This window comes from Epinephelus lanceolatus, chromosome 13 (genome assembly GCF_041903045.1).
Source record: "Epinephelus lanceolatus isolate andai-2023 chromosome 13, ASM4190304v1, whole genome shotgun sequence".
NCBI classification, from domain to species: Eukaryota; Metazoa; Chordata; class Actinopteri; order Perciformes; family Serranidae; genus Epinephelus; species Epinephelus lanceolatus.
The window spans coordinates 39870883-39892338 of NC_135746.1; the positions used below are offsets into that span (position 1 = coordinate 39870883).

The following is a 21456-nucleotide window of genomic DNA, read 5'->3' on the forward strand; positions in this document are numbered from 1 at the left end:
ATCACTTACAGTGATTCCGACTGTTGAGGAAAAAACTTCAGAACTTTACTTTTTAAGTGAGACTGAACATGTACTAAAAATAGAACAACAGTTCTCAATTGATTTTGGGTATGCCTTGTGTGTTTTAGGTGGATAATTAAGGAACTCTAACAATAAAGAAATACCCACATACCCTGAAAGCATGTCTACTGTGTTACATAACATTTCTTGTAAGTAACTTACCCAGTGTTTGGTAACTGTGACACTAATTGTTGAACGTTCTCAGTGAATTGCTCCCCCATCCACAAATTTTCAAGCTCTCAAGGTTGTCTGTTTGGGAGATTGGCCCAAAATCGCAAAGATTAGAGAGAGAGAGAGAGAGAGAGAGTAGTTATTTATAAGCATATTCAAGCTGGCATTGCAAACAAAGGCTTCTCCGAGTGGCCTATTAAATATATTTCAGTTGACATATTGAAAACCTTTTTCTGTGTTTTTTCACTTTATTGCACATAATTTTTATGGATTAAAATGTTAACGATTTCTTTATCAGTGCAGTTTTATTGAATTAATAGCAATGTCTGGCCTAAATGTCACTGAAATAGATGCATTGGAATGTGAAAAAATGACATGTTGAATTTTTCTCCAATGTTCTTTAAAAATGGTGTGCAAATCATTGTGCTGTTTTTATTCAATTTTATTTTTCACATTGTCACAACTTTTTGTACATATACAAATATATACAAATAGCCTATATATAATCAGAACTTATTAACCTGTATTTTCCAGCATTGTAAAACACGTTAAATGTGACAATATACATCCATAAACGTGAGGTCATCCTTCCTCAGTTATCTTCATTGTGTTGTGACCAATGCATACCTTGCTGCTAAAGATACTGATTTAAATCTCACTGTAAATGTACTGTGCAGTCATCCTGCCTTATTGAAGATCATTTTAAATGATGAAACCTCAGTCTGTTCCTGCATTCTTTTACCATCTGCAGCCAAAACAAAAATATGAAGGAACAAGCCTGAAAACTACTGTCAAGAAGAGATCATTTTACCACTTATTAAATCCTTACAGGTCAGTTTAAAGCTTTTTGTGTTGTAGCAAGGGCCTTTCTGTTGTGAATCCAAAGCCAGATAACATTTCAGAGATGTACTCCTTTACTCCTGCATATAGTTGCAGTATAAGCAGAAAGTGCAGTGAAGTTAAAGTCATTTAAAAACTCAGTTGTACTCCAGTATTCAACATAGAGATGCAGTGTTACTGCCCAGATAGAAACACATACATCTGGCCAACGTCAGCCCGATGTATCAAGTTTAGATCGTTAACACATAGCAGGGAGAGCGTTTGCTCATTGCCAAGACGTCGCTGAGACGTCGGCCTTTAATGGAAAATGACCACCACGCAACGTTCAAACGATCAATAAAGAAGCTGCGCTCAGTGGGCGCTCCTTCATTAATATTCATATGCTTCGTTAACTACGACCTTTATTCATTTAAGTCGAACCTATCAAACTACAAATATTTCACCATTCAATGTGAGAAATCAATGCTAACATTCAAAAATAGCTGACTGTTATCCTATTTCGTGTGTAAGTGGGCACAATGAAGAGACAAAAGTCAATTTGATTGATTTAATTATTTTCAAATTTCCACAAACAATATCTGACGGCCGGTCCACTTCTCCTTCAGCCTGCAAGACACAGAAAAGATGATGAGCACATAACTTCAAGAAACAAATCCCAACTTCACCACTGTATTTTTTTTTTTTGTTAGCATTTCAGCTGTCTTTTAGCCAGATTAAAAAATTTGGGTCACTCTGCTTAATTTAGTGTTGAAACTGTTAAATAACAGGATCCGGCATTAACTCCGTTAACTGTTAACAGCAGCTCAACAATCAGTCCTTCATCTCGGTAAAACAGTGGTTTCAAAACTGCGCTATTATCTGTAGCCACCGGGTCAGTTTGCTTTGCAGAGGAGGAGACCTCGACTGATAAATTGCCCATAAAATCACATTAACAACATACCGAAGGCATCCTTAAACTTCACTATTTGACGTCCGCGCTCCTCTTCACTCCTGTCACCCACACTTGAGCACCCATTCTGGGATACACAGTGTCGGCCTGCCCCGCCTTACCTCCGCGGTCCTCTCCGCTTCTCTCCGCTCCTGTCATCCACACTTGAGCATCCGTACAGGGCCCCAGAGGTCAGGCCGGGGGGCCGCGGGACCACAGGTGGCAGCTCTGGGCACTTCCACTTTAACCCAAAACGAGTGCTCACGATAACCAGATGAGCAGATAACGTCAGCTAGGGAAAATAAAAAAACACCACAGCTGTAGCCTGTTAGCTAACATGAGCTAAACCGCTAAACTAGCTAACAGCTAACGAAAGGTAACGTTAGCTGGTGGGGACCTGCGCTAAGCTATATACACCCAGTCGTGCCTCACCACTCACCAGGAACCTCTTTTAACGGTGACAGAAGAAACAACATAGCTATTTTCTGCCAATTTATTCCAGTTAGCTTACTTGAAACCAACTGCAATGAGATGCTTTGTCCTGCGAGCTCAGTTCCAAACACACGGCAAAAAGACGGCAGAGATGAAATTCCGCCTCTGTGGCGACTTCCGTATGTGGGCAGACATTCTGTGGCACTGGGCCGACCCAAAGCCAACGTAACAGAGACGTTTGATGAGCTGGGACAAAAGAGTATTAAATTTATTAAGTTTAAGTTTATTTACTTTATTAATCCCCCTGAGGGGAAATTCAGTGTTTTCACTCTTGCTTGTCAATTACACACAGGTCCTGCACAAACAGGACCTATACATGCACAAAGTGGAGAGATGTCAGAGTGAGGGGGCTGCCCTTGGTGAGGCGCCCCGAGCGGTTGGGGGGTTTGGTGCCTTGCTCAAGGGCACCTCAGCAGTGCCCAGGAGGTGAACTGGCACCTCTCCAGCCACCAGTCCACGCTCCATATTTTGGTCCGGACGGGGACTCGAGCTACTGCCGCCCCAATAGATATCCGCCCATGCGGCTGACGCTTGTCAGATGTTATAAATTCAGGGCCGATGTGTCGTCCTCAGGCCGACGTCGGCCAGATGTATGTGTGCTATCTGGGTGAATGCTAACAGTAAATGAGACACAGTGAGATATGTGGATCCTACATTTATTTACAGACATTCACACAGAATACATGCTGTTTGAGGGGCACTGATGGACTCGGGGGGCGAAAATGAGAGGATGTGCCCTATCAGCTGCCCTCTTGAATGATGAAAATGAGCAGATGTGCCCTTTGGGCTGCCCTCATGAGTGGTGAAAACGAGAGGATGGCCCCTTTTTGCTGCCCTCTTGAGTGATCAAAACAAGACGATGTGCCCTATTGGATGAAAATGAGCAGATGTACCCTTTTGGCTGCCCCATTGATCCGTTTTTTTTAAGAAATTTTTTCAGGCATTTTTAAGCCTTTAATTGATAGGACAGATGAGTGTGAAGGGGGGAGAGAGAGAGGGAGTGACATGCAGCAAAGGGCCACAGGCTGGGGTCGAACCCGGGCCGCTGCGGCAACAGCCTTGTACATGGGGTGCCTGCTCTACCACTAAGCCACCGACGCCCCAAGGCTGCCCCATTGATTAACAAAGATGAGAGGACGTGCCCTTTTGGCTGCCCTCTTGAGTGATCAAAACGAGACGATGTTCCCTATTGGCTGCCCTTTTGAGTGACGAAACCAGAGGATGTGCCCTATCGGCTGCCCTTCATATAGAAAACAACAAGAAAATTCAATAATGTGTCTCAATGATTCTCTGTCAGTGGATGATATGTGATGCAGTGCCCTATTGGTGCCCTTCCAATGGTCTAAACGATGAACAGTTATGGCGCCATTCTACAGTGCCCTCTATGCTGCCACTATATGACAGTTGCCCAAATGGTGCCCTTTCCAGTAGAGAAAATGGGATGCAGTGCTACAAAGATTGTCAGTTGTCTAAACCCTCTATGGGTGCCCTTCCGTGGAAAGGTGTGCTGTTATCAAGTGATCTCTTAGATGCCCTTCCAAGAAAACACATTATAAAGTGCCCTCACAATGAAGAGAAAATATGTTGTAGTAACAACAGTCTCCCCAAATTTACTAAGGCAGGCTTTCCCAAAGTGGGTGCAATGACGACAGTCGGCAACTTCCAAATAGTCAAACCCTGCTTGCTTTCAAAACACATTGTATGGCCCTTAGCAAATATTTTCTGCATTTTTGCAAAGGGCTAATGGGCTAAAATCTAGTTAGCACTTTGATATGCACAGTCCCTATTTTTTTCTCTCTATATTGTTTAGATTAGGTTAACTGTATTTGAAAGTAAAAAACAAACAAACAAACAAAAAAAAAAAACGCATCATTGCCAGTGATGACATAATAAAGTGTAGCCTAAATAAAATACTGATTGCCATTGTTAAAAATGTACTACTCCATCAATGTAAGTGTTCAGTTTAGACACACCCCTCTCCAATGCTCAGATGTCAGAGGGAGCTTAATGCACTCTGAGATGTAACTGCTGTGTTTGGCTGAGGTGGGTAATGGGCTATAGCAAAGTGGCAAAGACTGAGTTTTACCAATGATGCATTACTAATGAATGTATGTATACTGCAAGTGCTTTTATTGATAGTAGCAGCATGTGGTATCACGTTTTAGCCTGGTAGCCTAGCTAATGTGAGATAACTAGCTTTAGCTAAGAAGCTAGCTAGTTGATTATCCTGTGCTAGCCTCGCTCTAAATTTTTATATAAACAGAAGGTATTAAGTTTGATTGGCCAATAATCTACACTTCCAGAATGCCAGGGAAAGAAAGGAAACAAAAGTTAATAAAAATGCAGCTGGAAAATGCTGCAAAAGGGAGCATCTCTTTGGAAAATTGGGTCCAAAGTAGCAAGGGAGGAGCTAAGAATAAAGGTATGTTTACTCCTCACTGCTAGCTAGCTTGTCCTGCAGAGCCATAATCACTGAGCATCTGTTGCAAAACTAGACATATATTACATAGCCTACAGTGAAATTATATTCAACTATTACAATACAAATATTATTTTCTCCACCTTAGATAAAGAATGTACAGAGAGTGATCGAAATATCAGAGAGCCAAGGGATGCAAGACAGATAGAGGATATGAAGACATTCAAGAGCAAAGTGATGATATCAGGGAGAGAGATGAAGTTGAGGATGAAGGGAGAATACACATGATGCTGTGGAGAGAAATAATGATGAACATGAAGAAACAGAGAATACAGATGATGCTATGGAGAGAAATGAGTCAAGGGATAAAACAAATAACATGTACCCTCTCCTATCGTCCTTAATGTTTCCCACTGATCCCGCTCATCTTCAAAAGCACAGCATAGACCACCACTCTGAGAGATTTGTTGAGTTTTGCTGCTCTGTTGGGCCTTGTCAACCAGTTATAAGTTATCCAAAAACAGAGGGGTGTCCATTCCACAAGGAGTGGTATCAAGAGAGCCAGCACATAGCCTACAAAGACTTATGCTGTCTTCTTTGTTTATTGCTGATTTTCAGTTTTCCTTTGTGTAAAATCTTTTCTTTTCTTTAGTTTATAAAATAAACATTTTAAACATACTTTTAGCCTGGATTGTCTGTATAATCTTAATTAAGAATCAAGGACGAAGACTATTTCGCTATATATGACGCATTAGCTTCTTGTGCACCACTGGGGCCCCATGTCATGCAGTAGGTGCCCTTTTTTCCTTTTCGCCTCTGCCCTTCAAACATCCTGAGTCCATCACTGATGAGGGGCTAATCTGCACACTGAGTTGTATGTACAGATACTGTATATCTAGAACAGTGATAACTTTGATGTAAAGATATGCCATATAGTGGGAAAGAGATGCTAATCTTCAGTGTAAACCCTGTCAATATATCCATGTTCACACCTCAGTAATGAGTCAAACAAGCTTAAAATTAGTAAAATCACCTTGAAATATTTTCCCAGAAATTATCATTTTGAAAGATGTTCGAAACCAGGTGTAAAAGAAACCATAGACAAATGGATTGAGCATTGAATTTGACCATCCAAGCCATTTAAATGATGCAATCACAGAAACTGGTATTGTGTAATTACTCAAAGGGTAAAAGGTGAAACAGAGAAAGAAAGGAGTCCAACAGATGAGAAAAACTCCCATAACAATAGCCAGAGTTTTGGTGGCCTTTCTCTCCATCTTACTGATGGTTGCTTCAGACTTTGTGTTCTGACAGATTGTGTTCTGGATGCTGCGTACCTGTCTCTGTGACACCATAAAAATCTTTAGGTAGATGGTGAACATTACAATACCTGGGAGGTAATAAGCAAAAAAGGTTCCCATAATTCCTAAACTTGTGAGACGCTGAAATAAAACACACCTGTTAGATTGTTCTTCATTCAGTCCTCGAATTGTGAGGCCAATTCCATTTAGTGCAGAAACAGTCCAACTCACTAGGATCATGATCACAATAACATGGACAGTTATTTTAGTTCTGTACCTCAGAGGCTGACACACTGCATAATATCTATCAATAGAAATAAAACACAAATTTAAAATAGAACATGTGCACAGAAATATATCAAAGCAGCCTCTGACTTTACAGAGCAAACCTTCAAGATGCCAACATGAGCTTACAGCCAGTAGTGTGCTAAAAGGCAAAACTACAACACCAACAAGCAGGTCAGCCACAGCCAGAGAGAGGATGAGGTAGTTTGTAGGAGTGTGGAGCTGTTTGAAGTATATGATAGAGATTATTACCAGAAGGTTTCCACACATTATAAGAACTGATAAACAGCCAACAAAGACACATAATACATATGAAGTTATGACTGTTGTTATGCCAGATACATTTGCAGATTCATTACAGAGATCATCAGACCTGTTGGGAAAGAATGTGGGTTCCATGCATAAATGTTCTTACTACTGAGGTAACATTTGCAATAATAATATGACTTAAATCTAGAAAATTTAACACAGTTTTCTACATACAGATTCAAAGGTTGATTTTAGTGCTTGTAGGTTTCACACCATGCCTATTAATCCTGGTTTGTGCATCTTCACTGATGGGGCTCCTCGGCCTCTGTGCTGCTGAGCAGCATAGTCAGAGCAGATTTATTATTCTGGGCTCATTTACATATTAAGGGAGTGGCATTTAATGTCACTCAAAATGATGACTTATCATACAATTCCTTGTTTGTCCATGCATGTTAAACTGCAATACACATACACCATTTAATGTTATTACTTTTAAATTTCAATGGAGTAGATTAAAGCCACTTTTTATCCACTTTGTCCATGGGCCATGAAGCACCATGACTACATTCCCATAAAACAAACCTCACTTTTTACAATACTTTCTGCTTTTTTAGAGGTCCGAAAATAATTAAAGTTTGCGGCTTTGCACTTCAGACACCTTTAAAGAGCATTTTAACAACACCTGAAACCATGTTTTTGCTGACCTTCAGTGGTTTAATATCTAACCTTTCTGCAGTGATGTAGAAAAGAGTACTCTGTGTGCCTTTGACAGTGAGTTTTTTCCCCTAATCTGAGTGACAAAAGATTTAGTATGGGGGCAGGGAAGGTTGTTAAAGCTTACTGAACTATAATATATAAGGGGGCACTGAAGAGTTTTCAGACTGTAAGGGAAGAGCATATACATTTGAATAGCAAGCCTTTTACAGATTTCTCCAAATGTGGCAGCTTGCATCCAATTTTTTTTTGAATATTTTCTTTTCATTACACCTCAACAAAGATGACACAAAGTTCCAACATGCAAGGGCAAGAAGACTGGAAAGATGAGCGCATCAGATGCTACTGGCTGCCTGATAAAGTTCATGAAGGTATGTTCTTAGAACTCTTATTTCACTCAAGACATCAACTGATGAGGTTTTCAAGGGCCAAGATGGCAAGGGGCTGATGCAGATTTAAAAAATTAAATAAAATCCCTCTCCAGACAGGTATGGTGTTTCAACACAGGGGCAGCTCAATTCAGTTCAATTTTATTTATAAAGCCCAATATCACAAATCACAATTTGCCTCACAGGGCTTTACAGGATACAACATCCCTCTGTCCTTTGGACCCTCACAGTGGATAAGGAAAAACTCCCCCCAAAAAAAACCCTTTAATGGGGAAAAAAAACAAAAACGGTAGAAACCTGCTGTCTGCCAGCTGTCTTCATAACAAGTGCAAATTCATAATAGCTGCGACCAAATTTCCTACTGTAGTGCCTTTTATGGACAAATCATGGTCATTCTTTCTGGCATACGTACTCGTGGTCTCTAGTTGCAGTATGCACATTTTGAGCATTTTTGGTCATTTGAGTTATTCACAAAGCTTTGTGGACCTACCAACTGCCAGAGTAACCTATAGAGCTGCTGGTCGCACCTAAAAATTGTGCTCATGAAAAAAATAATTGTGCACTTGAGTCAAACATTTTCTCTTAATTCTAGGCAGTAGTGCTGGTACTCCACACCAAATTCCAAATTTTATTTCATGTGATTAATTTCTCACTCTCTCAGGTGGGGAGAAGCATCAAGACCTTCCTCAAGGAAACTGGCCGTGCTCAGCTCTATCTCCTGTGTGTTGGAGAAAGAAGCAACAGCATCCAGGATTTCTACATCATCCTGGACCAGAAGGCCCTTCCCTGCATGATGCAGACCAGAGTTGCTGCCTTTGACAAGCTCTTCAAGGCACATTTCACTTTTGCTGTGTCCTACGATGAGGCGCTGTCCAGCTTCTACACATTCATTCAGACCACCATGTACGGCATCGATGTTGGCAACATGAAGGAGAGTCCCCGACTCAAGGAAATCAGAGCAAGGCTTCTTCACAGTGCCGTTTGAAGAGAGAGAGAGATTGTTGACCGGTAATATCATTGGCCGGTAATATGTTCTCATGTTACATTTGCAAGGAACACCACACAAGTTCTTCAGTGTTATTTAGACATTTAAAGTTTCAGCATGGATTGTACCCCGGAAGGTCTTTGCGTTTGAACTGTGGGGAACCTGGATGTTCATTTGTTTTTTGCACATACTCTGGTTACAAGCGGCACTTATCCCGAGCACATGGAGTCTGTGTTGATTCAGATCCTGCCAGCAATTTTGAGTTTGAGCCTGTAGCTGGAACGTCAGTGGAGCAAGTAAATGTGGATCCTCCTGTCACTGTCACTACACACATTCCAATTGAAAAAAGGAACATACTGGACATGTGCAGCTCTGTTATTGCCCTGCTTATGCAAAAGAAGCTGTTGTTAATTGTTTGTCTTCTGATGCACCTAGAGAAACCTTAGAGCATGTTGAGGATTGTTTTGATAAACTTGAAAATCCATTCATGTCTTAACACAGAATCTAAAAGAATGAGACATTTTGAGGAAAAATGGTAAATAGTAGAACCTGTAGAGCATGTTCTTGGCGTTCGTTTTGATATGCGCAGAGATGGAACAACAGGCACATATAGGCAAGTTCCTGTCAATGATAAGTTTATGTACGTACCCATCCTGGGGTCTCTTTCTTCTATGTTTAGGAACAGTGAACTCTGTAGCACTTTCCAAAAAGCAAAACCACACCAGAAGTGGTTTTACAGAGATGTGAGTGATGGTTCCTACTTTAGGAATCATAGTTTATTTTCCCAACAAGAACATGCTCTTCAGATCCAGCTCTACTATGACGATTTTGAAACTGCTAATCCATTAGGCTCAAAAAAGGGAGTGCACAAACTTGGATGTATATATTTTATTTTGAGAAATTTGCCACCAAAGCTCAGTTCTGTGTTAATGAACATTCATTTTGTTGCCCTGTTACACTCATTGGACTTGAAGAAATATGGGTTTGATCCCATTCTAAAGCCACTTGTTAAGGATCTGATGATTTTAGAGACTGAAGGAATGCAGGTGCCCTTTTCAGACAGGCCTGTGAAGGGTTCAGTGTTTCAGGTTACTGGAGACGACTTAGCGTTACATGGCCTTTTTGTTTTTTTTTAATTATTTAGTGCAAAGTATCGCTGTCAATTTTGTTTAACTGATAAGAGAGAGCTGCAATCAGTTTTTAGTGAAGATCATCCGGGTTTAACTTTTCGTTCAAAAGACGCATGCAGAACACCTCCATGCCATTCAACAAAATCCTCCTTTGACCTCAACATTTGGTGTTAAACGAGCCTGTCCACCAATACCCTCCAGTTGTCCCATACTTCAGACAACTATGCTGTAGATATAATGCACGATCTGCTCGAAGGAGTGGTATGAGCTTGAGCTTGTATTTCAGTATTTGATAAAAAACTTAATATCCTTGAGTTCATTGTCTGAGAGAATTGTGAGTTTTAATTATGGATATACACAGAGAAAAAACAGGCCAAGTGGACTGAAACTGGATGACAATAGCAAAGATCTTGGCCTTAATGCTGTCCAGTCATGGTGCCTCTTACGCAATATTCCATTGATATTTGGAGATTTAGTTGATAGGAATGATAGCTATTGGAACTTGTTACTCCTCTTAATACAAATCGTCATCATTGTTTGTCCCCCCACTGCAACCCATGGTATGACATCCTATTTAAAACATCTAATTTTTGATCATCACAAGCTTTTTAAATCTCTCTTTCCAGAGCGCAATTTGATTCCCAAACATCACCTAATGATCCACTACCCAAGCCGTATTAGGAAAACTGGGCCACTCATAAACATGTGGTGCATGAGATTTGAAGGAAAGCATAACTCCTTCAAAAAGTCAGTAAAAAAACTTTAAAAACATTGCAAAAACATTGGTTAAGAAACATCAAAGTCAGTTAGCTTTTCATTTTGAGAACTTGTATTTTAAAAGATTTGAGTTTGGTCCCAATTTCTGAAGTCTTGGTCAGCAGTTTAGAGGGCGGTGAGGCTCTGAATGAAAGTTTTGATGTGTCTTCTGTTTCCACCACTTCCTGGGTCAAAAGCTATGGCACGGAGTATCAGGTTGGGATGTCTGTCTGTTCTGGAGTTGAAAATGAGATGCCTTTTTTCAACAGGATTGACAGTATAATTGTTAGAGTTGACAAGGAGAAAACGGCTGTTTTCAGAGTAATCTGTGTAGATGACCTGGTGTACTACAGACCTTGTGATAGGCAATTTTCCTATGAGACTGATGACCAAATGTACATTGTCCCATACTGCAACTATGTATGACAACAATCCATGCAGTTCACTGTTGGTAAATGTGTGGTTAATGTGTGGTGCCTTATAGAGAATTATTTCTGAGCAAGTTGTCTTGTATTTTTTTTGTAATTAAGATGTGTGGGATGGTGGGTTCAGTTTAGGGCCATTGGCTGTAGAGGGGGCATTTGTGGTCTATAATCTACACCCTCTAGTTAATTATTCTACACTTTCACTTCAGTCAATTGTTACACCCATTAATGTTTATTAGAGTCAAGTGTAGTCTGGTAGTGTTGAGTTTCTAACACGGACACAAGTGTAGAGTACTATCAACACTACTTAGGTGTTAGCCAGTGTTAATTTTCAACTCCTCACAGTGTTGAAATAACTCTAGGTGAGTGTAAAAACATTAACACTTTAAAAAGTGTTAATTTAACACTTAAAATAGTTGACGCATATATACACTTTTCTAGTGTTAAATTCAACACTCTCAGAGTTAATTTAACACTGGCGATTTTGCTGTGATAGCCTACTAATTGATTGGCCTGATCAAAGATGGTGGAATCAAAGATGATCTCAGAGGTCAGTGAGAGGTCTACCTGGCCACATGATCAGTCAGACAATGGAACAAAGAAAAGCAGTGGGAACTTCAAGTTTCCTCTCAAAGAATAGTCATGTTGAAAGCCAAAGGGTTTGGATTAGTAAAGAGGATGATTTGTTGCATGTAAGCCTTTGTCTGTGCAAAGCTTTAGCAAACTGAAATCAACTTAGCTTCGGTGAAACCAACTAACCAGTAATCTAACTACAAACAATCACAACAATAACTCAATGAAAACAATATTAAATCACAATTGACAAAGTTAAAGCCAGTCCAGCCAACAACCCAATAATCTGACTACAAAGAGATCACAACAATAAAACTAAAAACAACAAATCAATACATGTTACAGTTTTGCCTAGCCTGTACAACTGTAAAAATGCCATATCCAGTTGTTATGTTACCAGTCCTTGAAGGACGGCCAGTTGTCCCGGTGACATCATGGGGTCACATGCCACTGGGACAGTAGTGCCCAATCAGGACTCTCCCTGGGGTGTGACAAGTAAGGCGTCCTGTAAGAGATGACTGCCAAATGGCTGTGCTTTGTTTTGAAGAACAAAGGACACAACAGCAGCCATTTTAGGACACTGTATTAAGATGGGATGCCTTCCCATATTAAATCTGCACATATGACATATCATCTGTGGTCCAGTGAATCCCAACAATGGTGTGCTCATACTCTACACAAAGCAAATTTTCCCGTCACATTAGTAGCACAAATAGAGCTGCTGGGTTGATTTTTAGAACATTTTGCAACTGGAAATTATTCTCCCTTCAGAATTGATTTTAAGATTTTTTTATTAGTTTTTAAAGTTCTTAATGGTCTTGGTCCTTCTTATTTATCTGATTTGCTTTTAACCAATCAGCCCTCTAGGACCCTCAGGTCCTCTGGTAGTAGACTGTTAATTATTCCAGAAGTTAGAACTAAAACCCACGGTGAGGCGCCCTTTTCTTATTACGGCCCACGTCTGTGGAATAGCCTGCCAGAGGATCTGAGGGCAGCAGAGAGTGTGGATATTTTTAAAGGCAAACTCAATTCTGTGGCATTTGTCCTTTTATTCTGTAAAGCACTTTGTGTTACAATTTATTGTATGAAAATTTGCTATATAAATAAAGTTTGATTGATTGATTGATTGATTGATTGATTGAAAGGAGACCTATTATGCTTTTTTTCAGGGTCATACTGATATAAATATGTAACATTGTGGTCTAGTAGAATAGATTTATGTGCTTTAATGTTAAAAACACGATTCTCAACTGCCAGAGGCTAGATTAATTGAAAGCTGGTTCCGAATAAGTAGTTGTGGGTAAAGGAGAAAATTTTCTTTATTATTATCATTATTATTATCATTTTATGGATACAATGCATGGTGAAACTGCGAATGAACGTGACGTAACGTCTAGAAAGGCAAAGGGGAGCTGACGCTGGCTAGTAAGGTGGGCTGAGGGTGTGTTTAGGATCATCATAGAGATCATTACAGATAGCTTGATAGCTAGTACGAAATACAGTACTCAGGTCTCAGTACTATGATTAAAAATAAATAAATAGTAATAAATGATAACCTAAGAGCTATAAAAAAGATAAATAAAAACACATTAAGTCAGTATCAGTAAATAAATAAATAAATAAGCAAGTTTAGCAGCATTGTGGCAGTAGCAGCATACAGAAAAGTGCAACAGCTTAAAGTGGAGATGAAATAGCAAAATAGACACACATTTTTCACATTAATGACTTAGTTAGATGTACCACAACAAAAACGACATTCTAACTGTAAGCCATTATTGAGAAAATCCACTAATTAATACGTCTTTTTGCTGTATTTGGACCATAGTGTTTTCGCCGGCGCTTACGTCACGAGAATGGTTGTTTACTAGGAGCTCTGCCACAACACTGGACTTCTGACTAGTTAGCAAGGTAATTTGCGGTTGAAACAATGGAGTAGTCATTCTCTGTTAGCTACATGTCCGTAACATTGTATTGTTTCTGGACAGCGAGCGATCAGCCATTTTTAAATACCCACTTGTCAGCGGCAGCTGATTTGGCATTCTATGCTATTGTTGTGCTGTGCTGTAGATTCATTTAATTTCACAAGTGTAACTTTGATTATCAATATTGTAGCGACCCTGCAGTGAATGTTCTGTTGTAATGTCAATGTTCTGTGAGTTAATGGCATGTTTGGGATTGAATGAGTGTAGGTAGGGGGGCGGGGTGCGAGTGTGACGGGGATGAGGGCTGTGTGATTGTGCATGCTTGTGTGTTTTGGAAGCGAGCTGGAGGAGAGAGCAGCAGTGTATGGTTTGAGCTAAAGTTACAGTTAACTCCTTGTTTGGTGTAGTTGTTCGGCGTGGTTACGGCCAACAGTAACCTGTACTGTTGAGTAATAAACGGTGGTTTGCCGAATAACCTCGTCATCCTTCCACATGTCCTGGCGGACGCTACAATATTATAGGCTATATTTACAGCAACACTACCTCTCGCTCTTCTGCCTGGCTTGCGCGTTTTTGCGCCCTTTCCCTGCGGCGGAGAACAGACTCCGTAGTGTCCATATGTAGTGGTCTGTCCGTTTCCCCTACATTGTACCGGCTAAATTAACAGTGATGGAAAACACTGATGGCACGGAATCTGGCTTCAGCCGATTTGTGGGCCGACGTACAAATCTTCCGGACTCATCGAAGCCTCCCTCCTCCACATAATCTGATGGCAGAAAGTGGTCACTGCAAACTCTTAGTCCAGGTGCGACAGGTGGACTGTCGCGTTTCAAAACAGACAGCCAGCGGAGCATCACTTGTGGTCTCCTCACGGGAAGGACGTGAAAATGGACCAGTTTACCACCTTCTTTAAGTCGATAAAACTCATTTGAACACCCAGGGGCAATACAAAACGATCCTCCTCGGGTTCTCCTTTCGTCGTCTCCTTTGCTTTCTCTACCAACATCCATTTTGCCAACCACTTCACTAACTCCTACCGGCGAACAGAGAACGACAGAGCCGAACCATTCGTGTGACGTCACTAACTAGCTTGTTTAAAGATGGCTGCACCCTACTGGCAAAAAAGTGAAATACATCTAGTTTTTATAGCAAATCTGGGTGAATATCAAGTTTGATTGTCATATCTTGCCTAAGGTAAAAATCTAACGAACCACAGTCATATTGTTCAGTGCTTCAACTCCACTTTAAAGTACAGTCTTTTAAAAAGTGCAGTCTGTAATTCAGAGGCGCGGCAATGTGGAACAGTTCAATAGTCTCACAGCATCCGGGAAAAAGCTGTTGTCCAGCCTGGCTGTCCTTGCCCAGATGCTGCACAGCCTCCTGCCTGAGGGGAGGGGGGAAAACAGTCCATGTGCAGGGTGGGTGGTCTCTCATGATGCAGGTTGCTCTGTCTCTGCATCAGCTGGTGTAGATGTCCGAGAGGGCTGGTAAGCTGCAACCGATGGTTCTCTGTGCAGACTTTACCACCTTCTGCCGTGCCTGCTTCTCTGTCACTGTGCAGCTGCAATACCACACTGTGATGCAGGAAGTCAGTGTGCTCTCCACCGCATCGAAGGAGCTGAGGATATTGGAGTTCAGTCCTGCCCTCTTCAGCTTCCTCAAGAAGTACAGGTGTTTATGAACCTTTCTGATGATGCTGCAGGTGTTGTCACGCCAGATGAGGGTGTTGGAGAGGTGAACCCCGAGGTATTTCAGGCTGGGAACCATCTCCACAGCCACAGCAAGTCATCCTTCTTCACAGTGTTGGAGATGGTTAAGTCAGTATGGAATGATCTGAGAAAGTAACACATAGGCCTCTAGTTTCCCAGTGCAGCGCAGGGTGGCGCAGAGTGGCGAACCCCGCACAGAGCTAGTTTCGAGCAGTGCAACCCGAGGCGCGCTCAGTTTGGTAGTTTGGCAGACTGAGGTGCGCTGAGATGGGTGTGGCAGCGCAGCAGGGGGAGGTGTCGACAGATCCAGCTTGGCGCAGTCACAGTTTCGTGCCAAAAGGCTTCGCCGAAGGTGCGCTAAAAGCTCGCCAGCTGAAACCAGGTCTACTGTCAGCGCAGGCGGAGCGCAGCCGGTGTAAGCCGAAGTTTGGCTGACTGGCAGACAGTGCGCACACGTCACCAAAACCTCACAGGCAGGTTTCCAGAATATCAGGCACATTAGCAATGCAATAAATACCCCAAAAACCACTATTCAATGCAACTATCTGCAATCAGCACATAAATGTATCTCTATATCAACTGTCCCGTCACATCTGATGTCAGATCAAAGGGGATTGCCACCGTTTGGCACGTTTGGCACGCGTTATGGAAACCCAACCTGATTTGATTAACACAGCTGCAAACTAATGAGTTCACATCCCTCAGCCAACCACAAACAGCCACAGCATCAGATAGGGAGTATATATTCAGCATCTGTCATCTTAGAAAAGTCAAAAGAAAAGAAACAGAGTGAGACTGCGAGAGAGAAAGAGAGAGCGCACGCACGAGAGAAACGCAACATTGATTTACAATTGTGGTGACCTCCTCCCAGGCTACCTTTGTAAAATCAGCCCATGGAGGTCTGCTCGCAGTTCCATATATTCGAACACTGCGAGCTTGGATCTCCCAGACCAAAACAACAGTTTCCTCCTGGGAGGAGTTTGGCTGTCTGACGCTACTGCTTTCTTCTGCCATGGCGAATTGAGTAAACTCTCATTACGCTTTCGCGCGGCGCATTTAAGGGCGAGGAGAGGGGCTCATTTGATTGGTGTGATGTGTGTAAAACCCACTCCACGCCTTCTCTCCTCCCTCTTTCCAACTTGCGCAGGTAGGAGGGACGGAGGTGGGACAGACGAGTAGCTGCGCCAGCGTGCACGGTGTGCCAAACTTGCAAAATCCACCTGGCCACACCCAGTTGGCGAAACGCAGGTGCTCTGCGCCCCCGCCTCGCCCTGTCTGCAAAACTAGAGCCCATAGGGTTATTGTTTGTTTGTTAGCTTGTTTTACTTGTGTGGTTCCTTTTGTACAAATTAAATGGGCAATGGCTACTTGAGAGATTTCCCTTAATACTTATTAAATGAGCATTGGTAGAAGGAACCTGAGATTTGAGATTATTGTTTGCCAAACAAACAAACAATAATGGTTTCCCCTAATTGTATGTGACAATCCACCATATTTTCAAACATGGAAGTAAATACTGATCAACTTCCGTTTTTTTGTGCGTGACTTCCGGTCAGCCGCTTTCCCTCATGCTTTCCCTTACCGGAGCTAACGGTTCAAGCTAAATTTTAGTCTGTGTATTTTATATAGATAACTGTGCCCACGTTTCCATTATAAAATAAATTTATTCCCTCTAAACGCAAATAAATAGCAAGTCAATCAAAAACTATGAACCAAAAAAGCACAATCTATCCCGAGTGAGACAAACTGCGTGATCCCCATCTCCAGTGTACCAGCAGAGAACCTGCAGAACCGAATCAGCGAAAAAACACACCGGGCTAAGCCTCTCTACCTGAGCAGCTGAAGCTGCGGCTCGCATCCTCGACACACAGACACACAGATGGTGCTTCTGCATGCCAGCCAAACGTGTGCATGAGAAATAAATATGTGAGGTGTATGCTGCTTTTCTATCTCCTTTTCTTTCTTTCTTTCTTTCTTTCTTGCTTTCTTTCTGTCAGCGACATACACTCCTAACACAGGACAGGTTGTTTTTATTGACTGAGTTGATTATTAAGCCATAATGATGCGCGGATCGGCTCTGATAGCACCCGAATCAGCATGTACGCATCAACCATCCAGCTGTTACAACATGATTGAGCTAGCAAAGCAGTTTTGTGTTGCTATGTGTGGTATTTATTCAGTTCTGGGAAATCACGATGTCTAGAAAGCATCCGTGACTGCAGCTGACAGGGACAGCTAACACTAGCAGCAAAGCTAACATCAGGACGTCATCCGTTAAAAGCCTCCCATTGTCGGATACGACATGAAACTACTCCAGTTAGCTCAATCATGTTGTAACTAAGACATCCGCTGGAAAAAATATTTTTTTCACGGACCGTTTATTGAGTTATTGAGTTACAGACACTGCTAACAGCTAACAGTTAACGGTTAGCCCAGCTAATCTATGATAACCATGTTATTATTTACAAACAAAACGTGCACACAGAAATAGTAACGTTTGTTCGATCATTGTGTTTATAGACTTTACAAACATCAGATTAGTCTAAATGGTGATATAGTGACGTGAAAAATGTGATATACGTATATATATATATATATATATATATATATATATATACACTCAACAAGGTAAACAACAAGGCGATTCCCATTTACACAGTGGTCAAGAGTGCTGGACCGGAAGTGTCGCACAAAAAAACGGAAGCTGGTTGCGTTCTGTTTTGCCTCCGTGTTTCCGTGAAAAATAAGGTAGATAATGTTGGACTAAGAGTCTCATCCTACTCTCTAATGTGCTATGTGTGAGCTCAGTCCTGTGTGTTCTTTAATGAAGCAATAGGAGAAGATATTCGGTCTCAGTTAATGTAGTTTATTAAGCAGTAAAGGAATAAAATTACAGAGCTCTGGGTCTCAACTTCACGTCCCTGACGAACAACAAAGGTGTGTCAGTTCACGAAGTCTGACCTCCTGTCCTTTCCCTGACCCAGTATATTTGAGCGTAACAGAGTGTCATTGTGCACGCAAGGCGTCGTCCTCTTCTCATTGGCAGTTCCACTTCCTCCTTCACCACACCACGCCCCTGCCTCGTGTTAATCTGACTCCTTCCCACTGGCGGTGGGGGCGTGGTTCCTGTTTTGAAAGACAAGAGAACAACACAACTCCCTACACGTGCTGTACCTTACTATCTGTATATCACTTTCTATTCTTTTTACCATATATGAAACTAATTATCTAAGCATTGCGGTATGTGCTCCTCAGACTTCATGTCTCTTCCTCTCCTGTACTTCTCCACTTCTGCAAAGCAAACACATTCAGATCAGCTGAAATCATCTCAGTATTCTCATTGTTCACACATCTAAAACTTATATAGTGAAACACAACTTATAGTAAAACACATAACATCATTCTATTCCCAACAATAAGTAATTTAAAACTTGAAACTATACAACCTGGCTCCCTGTTAGTGAGAGCTTGTGATACTGGCTGCTGCCCTCAAGGGGGTGGAGGCTCTGTGACATCAAGGGCGGCAATCCTAGCATGGATGTGTCTGGCAAGGATCTGTAGACTGCTAGAAGTTATGTAGGCATGGCGTTTAATGGAGCGGCGTGGAATTGGAACCCGGCTTGTGGCTGCAGTTGAAGGGAATACCTTTTCCTTTTGGGACGCGTTGGAGACAGTCCGCTGTCTGGTCTCTGATGTCCCGTTTGGATTCTGATGTGGAGAATGCTGTTGCATGGAGGAGGCGACCGATGGGGACCACAATTCTTGGCCCTCGTGGATGGAGGAGAGGATCGATCTGAAGTTGGAGAGAGTTTGTGGGGCAGATGCAATGGAGGAGCTGGTGAGGCCAAGAAATGGGATGTGTTTGAGGTGTGATCTTTGTTCCCGAACCTAGTTATAAAACTACAGTTATTGTTGGTTTGGACATATAGGCTCTGTGTGAATATGTACATATGTTGACATGTTAATGCACTATATTTTGTAGCCTCACTGTGTTTTTTAATTCAATAGGTCTATCATATAAATTTTTTCCTTTTCACCCCCTCTTCTATTTAATAATGTAACGCGGTAACATTTACCCAGACTACATTTTAACTGACCTGCTTTTACCTGAGTACAGTTTTTACACAAGTTATGTTACTTTTACTTTCACTTTTCCACTGATAATTCAATGTTACCATACATATACTGCACTGTGGATACAGAAAATGGCCATAACTATAAAGATAAGATGATATAATATTAAAGTGTATGCGCTTGCATGATAAAGGATGTTAAAGATGTTTAAGTATACATCCATAAGTGTGGTATCTTCTTTTCATGAATAAATTAACAGGATAAACAAAGACTATGTCAACAACTTTAAACTTCTGCCTCGCACGTAGAATGAAACAATTAAACCAAGAAGTCATCCCTCTTCACAGTGTTGTGAGCAATGCGCATCTAACTGCTAATGTTACTGATTTAGATCTTACTGTAAATGTACTTTGCACGACCCTGCTTATTAAAAATCATTTTAAACGATGAACCATCTATCTGTTTCTTAATTTCCTTATCATCTGCAGACAAAACAAAATGATAAAGGCACTGACTAAAACAACTGTAAAGGAGAGATCTTTTCACCACTCAATTTCTTACAGTTAGTTTAAAGCTGTATGTGCTATAGCAAGGGCCCAAGTAAAGTGAAGTGAAGTAAAAGTCATTAAAAACTGAGTTGCACTCCTGTATTCAAAATAGAGATGCAGTGTTACTTAATGCAAACAGTAAATAAGACAAAATGAGATTGTGGATCCTAAATTTATTTACAGACATTCACACAGAATACATCTGCACACTGAACTATATGTACATATACTGTATATCTAAGACAGTGATAACTTTGATGGAAATATTTGCCATATAGTGGGAAAGAGATGCTAAATCTCAAATTACATCATTAGTGAAATGTCAAAAAGTTAATAATGAGTCAAACGAGCTTAGACTTAGTAAAATCACCTTGAAATATTTTCCCAGAAATTATCATTCTGAAAGATGTGCGAAACCAGGTGTAAAAGAAACCATAGACAAATGGATTGAGCATTGAATTTGACCATCCAAGCCATTTAAATGATGCAATCACAGAGGCTGGTATTGTGTAATCAGTCATGGGATTAAAGGTGAAAGAAAGAAAGAAAGGAGTCCAACAGATGAGAAAAACTCCCATAACAATAGCCAGAGTTTTGGTGGCCTTTCTCTCCATCTTACTGATGGTTGCTCCAGACTTTGTGGTCTGACAGGTTGTGTTCTGGATGCTGCGTACCTGTCTCTGTGCCACTATCAAAATCTTTAAGTAGATAGTGAACATAATGATACTTGAAAGATAAAAGGTAAAACCAGTTACCATTGCTAAACTTACTAAATTTGAATATTGAAATAAAGGACACTTGTTAGATTGTTTTTCATTCAGTCCCCGTATTGTGACACCAATTCCAATTAGTGCAGAAACAGTCCAGCTCACTAGGATCATGATCACAATAACATGGACATTTATTTTAGTTCTGTACCTCAGAGGCTGACACACTGCATAATATCTATCAACAGAAATAGAGCACAAATTAAAAATAGAAGATGAGCACAGAAATATATCAAAGCAGCGTCGGACCTTACAGAGCAAACCTTCAAGATGCCAACATGAGCTTACAGCCAGTAGTGTGCTAAAAGGCAAAACTACAACACCAACAAGCAGGTCAGCCACAGCCAGAGAGAGGATGAGGTAGTTTGTAGGAGTGTGGAGCTGTTTGAAGTATATGATAGAGATTATTACCAGAAGGTTTCCACACATTATAAGAAATGATAAACAGCTAACGAAAACACATAATACATATGAAGTTATGACTGCTGTTATGCCAGATACATTTGTAGATTCATTACAGAGATCATCAGACCTGTTGGGAAAGAATGTGGTTTCCATGCATAAATTATTGTATTACCAAGGTAACATGTGCAAGAACATGCTTTAAAACTATATGACACATCGCTTTCAGTTTTCTGTATTTAGATTCTCAGTTGATTTTAGTATTCTCTATTAGTTTTACACACCATGCCTACTAATCCTGGTTGTGCATCTGTACT

At 41.0% G+C, this 21456-nt stretch overlaps 2 protein-coding genes across 2 annotated transcripts; both read right to left on the reverse strand.

Moving 5' to 3' along the window:
- Window positions 1-5914: 5914 nt before the first annotated feature.
- On the reverse strand, window positions 5915-6766 carry LOC117270672 (trace amine-associated receptor 4-like). Its single transcript, XM_078173545.1, has one exon. It carries the CDS (start codon window positions 6764-6766, stop codon window positions 5915-5917), a length of 852 nt encoding a protein of 283 aa, XP_078029671.1.
- A 13545-nt stretch (window positions 6767-20311) lies between these two features.
- On the reverse strand, window positions 20312-21166 carry LOC117271200 (trace amine-associated receptor 1-like). The gene has a single exon (XM_033649333.2). It carries the CDS (start codon window positions 21164-21166, stop codon window positions 20312-20314), a length of 855 nt encoding a protein of 284 aa, XP_033505224.2.
- Between the last annotated feature and the right edge of the window lie 290 nt (window positions 21167-21456).

What these genes read in the sequence shown, in the direction of transcription:
- LOC117270672 (XM_078173545.1), bottom strand. Translation starts at nt 6,766, where the DNA reads ATGTGTGGAAACCTTCTGGTAATAATCTCTATCATATACTTCAAACAG.
- LOC117271200 (XM_033649333.2), bottom strand. Translation starts at nt 21,166, where the DNA reads ATGTGTGGAAACCTTCTGGTAATAATCTCTATCATATACTTCAAACAG.